Raw genomic sequence first — 8,457 nt, 5'->3', positions numbered from 1 at the left:
ACCTACCGCCTGACGCAGGTGCTTACCGGACAAGAAAGTTTCGGTAGGTACCTGTTTCGGATTCGGCGGGAGGAAACGCCCGGGTGTCGGCATTGCGTGGATCACCCGGAGGACACGGTGGAGCATACAGTAGCGGTGTGCCCTGCATGGGCTGAGCACCGCCGTGTCCTCAGGGATGTGATCAGCGACGGTGACCTCTCGCGTCCGGCTTTGGTTCAGGCCATGGTGCGGAGCGAGGGGGAATGGGACGCCGTCTCCTCCTTCTGCGAAGCAGTCATGCTAGCTAAGGAGGAGGCGGAGCGCGTGAGGGAACGATCCTCCTCACGCCCCAGCCGCCGCAGAAGACACTCCGGGCGTCGGGGATCGCGTGACGATCTCCGGCCACCGTAAGTGCGGGCCTGCGGACGGCGAGTAAGGGTAGCTCGCCGCCCGACCACAACCAGACCCGTGCGTACGGCGCGTCGCGTTCCGCGCGCGCCTCAAAGAGCCAGACCACCACAGATGGGGCCCAGTTGGGCTGATGCCTGATCCGGAGCTGCGGACAACGTAAAAGGTTACCGGGGCTCCGGCTCAAAGCAGGAGAAGGAACGGGGTGGTTTTTAGTCAGTAAGAGTCTGACACTCCCTCCCGCCTCACCCAAGGCGGGAGAAGTCACTGGATGATTTTCCCCCCTCAAAAAAAAAAAAAAAAAAGTAGTTGGAATAATCAAATTCATAAAGAACACATCAATCTTTGGATAGAAAATTCTATTCACATAAGTTTTGACAGTAGTATGTTAGTGAACATAGCTTATAATATATTCAAGTAATCAGTTAGTCAGTAAGAGTAGTTAATGCCGCTACCAAATCACCCCGGTGTTCTCTTAAAGTCCTTTCTGCTAATGTTCGAGATATTTCCAACTCCTTTACCTGAAATTGATAAATGTTGTGTTAAGTTTCATATTGTAACAGTGCTCTTATAATGAGCACATTGTGTTCAAGAACAAAAACTTTACTACCATACTCGGACTCATTTAATGGTTCCTTAACCCAGTCCTTAGCAATTGTTTTTGGAACAAAATCGTTACTAAGGAATAGTTTAAGTAATCATCAAATGTCTCTGAGTGCGGCAGTTAGTATGTATAAGAACTAAAAGTATTAATAGAGTATTTTTCCTTGATATTAGCATGAAGTAATCTGATTATGTGTACAGCGATAGGATAAGGATAGATCATTATTACATGGAAAGGGGCTAATAAAATAATGTGTGAGGAATAAGCAATATACATCAAGCTGTTGTGCTCTGTACCTTATAATTATATTTCTTAATTCAATAACTGGTATGCTGGAATGCAAATCAATGCAAGACACAATGTGTTTGCTATTATGTCTCATATACTGGCATACAAGATGTCAATTACTATTTTGTCTATGAGCAAAGAAGGATGGAGTGTAAGGTCTTTGACCTGCATCTGGGACAATCCCGGCAAAATGTTTGTTTTATAATTTTATTACAAAATACTTACAATTAATTCTATATCATCCTTTTTCACAGAAACCTTTTGTAGTTCCTTCTCTTTTTCAAGACGCTCGGCAGCCTCTTTGTTTCTTCTGTCACCAATCAACGACAATGCCTGTAATCAGTGTGTTTTACATGTTAAATATGTTTTACATAATAAAAATGGAAGTAGATATGCTATGATACTAATAGGTAAAATATGATCTTTAGACTTCTAGAATATTAAATTGGGTTATTAAGAATATGAGAAGCAATCGTTAATAATTAGTCAAGCATTAACATTAAAAGAAATTAACGATTGAATTTTGTCGTTAGCCATGTCGAGACTACACTGAACTAAGAATTTTTAGTAATTTAAAATATTTTTAAGAATATGATATATTTGATACTGAACGTCGGTTAATTGACCTATAGTCGTAATGAATATTTATTGGACTGTTTTCGTATGGGAGGTTACAAGATAGGTATGATTCCTAATAAGTAACTTGGTAAATTGTTTGTTACACTTACCCCAGATATATCCTGCGAAGATATTTCCTTCTCTTCTGCATAGTCTGTAACCTTCTCCAAGTCTGCTACTCCACTGTCATGTTTTGCAGTCTTCTTTTGAGTTTTATCTTTATCGTGTTGAATATCATCAGTATCACCGTTAATTTCTTCGTCGGCCATTCTGTTATTTATTTAGTATTCTTCTACTATTTGGCTTTTAACAGAAACTAATAATTCTCACTCAAACTCTATCTAAATAATCATAATACAGACAAACTGAACTTGTCAAGCAAAACGAAAAAGAGATGATTTCAGGATTGTTTTTTTGAGGTTATTTTTCCATTTCGTTTGGAAACGTTTTGCAATTGTTCGAAATCGCTTTACTGTCTATGATCTAACTTTTTTTCATATCTCACTTAAAATTATAAAATCGTAAGGTTTACTGGCTACGCAGCTATTAAATGTAATGAAATGCTAACATAATTTATAATGTTGATTAATTTCGGATTAATTTGTAAGTATATTTTATTTGATTGCAACTCAAGTATTAAAATATTGTTTCATTTTAGGACGAAAGACCATAACGAATTGTAGGTGACAAGAAGGAATACTACGTTTAGTTAATTTTTCCATAAACCTAAAAATCTAGTTCACGGCGTATGAAAACGTAAAATCAGCGCGATTTAGCGCTAGCAAAAGCTGTTTGTTATTCCATTAATGAGCTTAAAGTTTTGGCTTTCTGCTTTACTCTAGTATTTTAAAATTCGTAAGTCATATTATTTTTACATATATTTTATGATGAGAAGATTATCACTTCAATAAATTCATTATTATTTTAAGATGTACAGAACTTTGTAACTTTAACCTAGTTGTTATTTACGTTTAATTATTGCTGTGTACTGGATTTAGTAAGTCCATTTGATTTGACACCTTGACACTATTGACAGCGTAGGATTTGCATTACCCCTTCCATACTATTGTATATTTCTTCTTCTTTTGTTTTTAATTCCTTAATTTTAAGGTACAATAAAATTCTTAAACTATTTTTCTTTTGGGTTCATCATTTCAAGTGTATGGCAGTATCGGAAAGTGGAGAAAACGGCAGAAATTGGTAAGTACACTTACTATTTTAGAATAAGTGAATTGTCAAACTAATAATGGATATTTCGCCCTTGACGTTTGATTTTATTACTATTTTACTCACTTATGAGTTTATTTTTTGATGCTAGGTACATAAATAATTGCATTAAAGCGATTCGTTTCATGTACCATTGTTTGGTATTTCAATGTGACGTCAAGGCAATATGGAGAACGATTTCATTAGCTCGCGATAGCTCGTGTTTGTTTCGTATACTTTTGCCTTTCTAGTAATTTCACCAGAGCCTCCTTCGTGAAGTTATGCGCATACATGTGTGAAATATGGCTATTGCTTTATTCTGCTTTCATTAAAATGGTACAAGAGTGGTTAGTGACCTTGAACCATGGTGTTATGTACCTACCTTTAGTTCAGCCATGTGTTAGCAAGGTACATTTGTACCATAGCAGGTAATTATTTGTTATTTCCTTTGAATTATTTTAGTTTGTAATAAACTTGTACAGTGTTTGTTCACAAAATTATGTTTAAAAAGTGGTCATGCATGAATTGAGTCTTATTCAATACATCAACTGAATTAAAATGAAAATAATAATTGTTTATTAGACAAAACCAAATATTTTTTATGAATGTCTGTTTACTATAAGAAGATAATTTTACTACTCTTATTTTTATTTACATAATGCACAAATTAGTGTTTATTTGTTTATTAGCTACTGCCAGAAGATTTGCTTGCATACCCAGGATAAAAAGTACCCTTATACTGACTATAGTCTATCACTATAACTAATCTCATTCAAAATCTATTCAGTAGTTTCTGCATGAAAGAATATACAACCCTACAAACATACATACAGCATCATAAACTTTCAAATTTAGAATATTAGTAGGATATAATGGCACCATAATTTTACAATAACATAATTGTAATAATAAAAAAAAAGCTAAAAAATAGGTTAGAATTATCTTTCACTCTAATAAGTTTAGTAATGTTTTCAATTGTAGTTTAAAAAAAGAATGCATCTATGGTTTGAATAAAAAAATAATACAGGCACAAAAACACAACACATTCCAATTTTGAACTAGCTTTATCATGTTTACACTCAAGAAATCTTGACACTATTCCACTCTCTCCTTGACCCAGCTCCTGGTGCAGTCATATATACATTTTAATGATGGCAGCACTGCATCTGATTGTATTCATAAATGTTTAACCCTTTTACCCTGTCCTATATTGAATTGCAATTATTCTCCAGCAAAATAATAGCAGTGATTGAGTTGTTTTCTTATTTATTATATGTGCTTTTTATTTAAACTTACAGATTCTTTTTTTAAATTTAGTTTTTTTTCTGTTGAATCTTTGGCTGTATCTGTCATTAGTTTACTAGGAGTAAAATAATATTGCAGTAAGGTGAATGAACTTTTGTTAAGTACTCTTAAGATGAAAATAGGGTAAGTGTTAACAAATTGTTATTAAAACTGTTTTGTTTCTATGTTATTCTTGATAATAACTAACCATTTGATTGAAGGTAATGGCCTTAGCTATTAAATGAAGTAACTATGAATTAGATAAGTCTTGTACAACAGTGAGATAAAACTTAGATTTTAAATATCATCATGATCATTTTTTTTTAATTTTACTCGTGTCTATTTATGATGAAACACGGCAAGCATATAAAGCATATCCTACACAGGAAGTTTTTAAATATTGTATGTTTATTTTATTATCTTCTTTCACTTGTTACTATTTGTGATAAAGGTGGCAAGCTCTATAGAATATATGTCCAACACTGATCACAAATTCAATCTTGTTTAAAAAAAATATGATACTTCGTTAGACTTTAAGATGAATCTTCTGATCTCCTGATAAAAGAATCTTCCGATAATGCAACTTTTTTTGTGCTACTAAACAATTTTAATGCTGAACAGTTTTTATATTATTTACTTGTTCATTTTATTTGTGTAGTTTGAACCAATGTTATGCATGTAAAACATTTAATTGATTTTCATGAGCATGAAAAAGTTAACTTTTTCGTGAAGGATAACTATCCTTCCTTATAAAAGTTATGCTAACGAATGACCAGGTTCCCTTGTGTATAGTTTTAGGTGACTATTGTATTTTTGAGTAATTTTTCATTCAAAATAATTCTATTTATTAAAAAATAAAGTAAGTAGGTATCTAGTATTTTTTTTTTAATACTACCAAACCCAGCGATCTCTTCGTTTCGTCACAAATGATTTTCCCTGCTTTCCTCTTGATTTTTTTTCTTTGCTATAAACCTCACGGGGCCCATTACTAAAGAATGCAAAGCTGTGGATATCAGGAAGGAAAACCCGACTTATTTTTATATTATAGACTATTCTGTGTTAGGTAGGTTACTAGGTACATTAAAATCCACACAATGCTCATTGTGTAATAACAGGTAATCTGTGGTATATTTCTACCCATTGTCCTATGACGTTATTAGACCACAATTTGTTATTTATCCTACTTGGTTGTTTCCCTTAAAAGTATATTCTAAAAAGGTATACCTACCTGCTCGCAAACAATAAAACATTCACTTTACCTGATTTTAAATACAATAGGTCCTACCTAAAAGTAAAAAAAAACCCTATACAATATACATACAAGAACATTTTTCTTTTGCTTTTTGTATGCACGTCAACTCAATATGTGATAGGTACTTTGTTCTTAGTTGCATGTCCGTCCGCTAGATGGCGCGTCGACGTTTAAATAATTCATCATGATGCGAATTTATTAAAAGTGGATTGATCTTATATTTGCGAGAATTGGAATCACTTATTTGTTTTAAATTTTTTTAAAATATTTTTTTTAACTTTTCAATGGCGTTTTTCTGTGGAAATACCTATCAGTTATTTTTACATGGCCATCAGTAACTACTATTAAGTATGTACCGATAATCGTCCCCCAAATACTTAAAGGTCGATCTAAAAGAGTTAAAGGCCTTATCACCTAATTTTGATCTATTTTTAGATAGTAAAAACATATAACGTTACTCTAACGCGGAAGCTTAGCGTTTTTAATAGACAGGGGCACTCTCAATGCCGTTGCTGCTTTGAATCACTGGTTTTATTTAATTTTCCTAGGACACGCGTCACGTGCTGCTGACATTGTAGTTTTATCTTCTCAAAAATTGGTATAAGTGATTAGATTTAGATTGTATGTTGTATTAGTTAAGCACTTAGATTCTAAGTGGTTACTTATACAACTATTTGTAATCAGTGCTTGACCAGAAAAAAAATTAGCTTGACCAAATCTGGTAAATTTTGAGGCGAATCCAAAGTTGGTTTGGACAGAACGGACGGATGAAAGCAGATTTATACGAAAGAAATATACCTAGACGGACAAATAGAGACTAGATTGGACTAGATATTAAAGTAGGGACAAATAAAGTACCCTTAACCGACGAGTATGCATGAAAAGACTGATGACTGTTGATGAAGCGAAAGAGGTATATAAGATTTGTAGCAATTGGCGTTCCATTGTCTCTGCTTACCCTCATGGGAGACAGGCGTGAGGTTATGTATGCATGTATGTAATTATACAAAGATTCATGCAAAAAAAAATCGTGTGTTTATCAACGCCTAACCGGAATAAAAAGCAATTTGCTACCAGCTACCACCTGTCGTACGCGCGGTACGCGTACCCAAGGTGTTTTTACAAGCTTCAAATTAGTTACTAGTCGTGTGAATACAACAGGTGTTGCCGACACAGAATGGCTTCAAAATATTGTAAATCTCTCTTGTTTATTGTTTAACAATATTCGTCTTGAAATGTCGACGCTTTGCCCTATTCACAAATCACATGGTAGCCTAAATCCTTTTTATAGTTTCTTGTAGGTAGGAACAATGTAGATTAAAAACAGTTTTATTTCCCTAAACATCTTAATTTTTGTCATTGAATTACTATATCACGCTTTATTTAATAAAAATCTAAAAAATCTTACAGTAAAATTAATACAGTAGAACTCCAATTATCCGAATTAATTTAACCGGGACCCATTCGGATAATCAAATATTCGGATAATCGGATTTTTTAAAAAAATTGCCATTGAAGAGAATAAAAGCTACGTTTTGATATTGCACTATTTTTTTATTGAATTAAATTGCGGGGACCTGAAGTCATGTAGGCACAACGGCAAGTTAAGACAAGTCAAGTCAGTCAAGACTTGACGCGCAAACACTGGCTTCGCATGGGGTTACGAATAATAGCGCAAATTGACTTTTTTTTCAATTTTTGTGATTCGGATAATCGGCGATTCGGATAGTCGGAGTTCGGATAATTGGAGTTCTACTGTAGATGATTTATAGATGTATATTGATATTAATTTAACAGTTTCCGTGTCATTAATACTGATTCGAATAAAAATATTATTAATAATCATCAAAATTTTAATGAATATTCTTTAAAAGAGTTCAAATATTTATTTTCGTAAGATGATCATGAGTTTGTTGTGTGCACTGTCCGCTAGATGGCGTTGTCCGCTACGAGCAGCGCGGTAAAATATTTTAATTTTATGGAGTGACCTCGGTGTTCTTATCCTAGTTGATTATGAATTGGTTACAGCTTTCCATAATTTTGGTTGACCTGATTTATTATCGTATCCGTTGAACACGGGAAAATATTAACAATGCTCGTTGGTACTTCGTTAATGCGATCCTTGACACAATTTAGATACGTATTCAGGAAATTATCATGTGGTTTTTACGAAAAAAAAAACAACAAATGGGATGCTTCTATTTTTCCCTTGTGTTTGTATTTATTTCCATTTTAAACGTTTTCGTACGAAAATGAAATCATTGGCATTGTTGCTACCTTATTTAATTTACATTTCCGAAACACAAATCTTCTACAAAAATAATATTCTGTAAAATATAAAAATACGACCAGTCTTTATCAATATTTTAATTTAAAGTTACAAATTCTTAATAAAATTTTGAATAATACATAACAACCAATTTTACGCTACTTCCTCAAATCCTTGAAATAATTCAAATAATAAGTAGGTAATAATAATAATCACGCCGGGCACTAAAACTAATATTTTCATCTTAATTATTTAAGTCAAAATATAGAAAGAAATTGTAATTATTTTCACACTTTGAAAGATAGATAATCGAAAACATTAATATCAAGCAAAGCGAAATCCGTATTAATTATGCAAAACTTTAAGTTAGTAATTAAAAAAGAAATATTCATATAGGATGTTTATATGTAACGGTCAAACTTGAGGCGTAAATATATGAATAATTTCCAAAAAAAAAATCATCTGCATATTGTACCTATGCGTGAGATTCTCGTGAGAAATGCCCACCTTATTACTATGCACTGCTTAACCAATTTACATTAAAAAGTT

At 33.3% G+C, this 8,457-nt stretch overlaps 2 protein-coding genes across 3 annotated transcripts in view; one reads left to right on the top strand and one right to left on the bottom strand.

Moving 5' to 3' along the window:
- Positions 1–729: 729 nt before the first annotated feature.
- Positions 730–2,317, bottom strand: LOC118268134 (huntingtin-interacting protein K). Its single transcript, XM_035582437.2, has 3 exons — positions 2,008–2,317; positions 1,505–1,612; positions 730–908 (listed from the first exon to the last, which is right to left on the bottom strand). The coding sequence occupies exons 1-3, from the start codon at positions 2,164–2,166 to the stop codon at positions 813–815; spliced, it is 363 nt and encodes a 120-aa protein (XP_035438330.1). The 5' UTR covers positions 2,167–2,317; the 3' UTR covers positions 730–812.
- Positions 2,318–2,924: 607 nt separating this feature from the next.
- Positions 2,925–8,457, top strand: part of LOC118268190 (protein roadkill) — a 51,461-nt gene continuing 45,928 nt past the window's right edge. For both annotated transcript variants that reach the window (XM_035582549.2, XM_035582550.2), the window contains exon 1: positions 2,925–3,097. The gene's annotated coding sequence lies outside the window, so the exon portion shown is untranslated. The remainder of the gene's footprint in view (positions 3,098–8,457) is intronic.

Source organism: Spodoptera frugiperda, chromosome 29 (assembly GCF_023101765.2).
Source record: "Spodoptera frugiperda isolate SF20-4 chromosome 29, AGI-APGP_CSIRO_Sfru_2.0, whole genome shotgun sequence".
Lineage (NCBI taxonomy): Eukaryota > Metazoa > Arthropoda > Insecta > Lepidoptera > Noctuidae > Spodoptera > Spodoptera frugiperda.
Note: the sequence above shows the minus strand (reverse complement) of the source record. Positions and strands in the feature narration are given on the sequence as shown.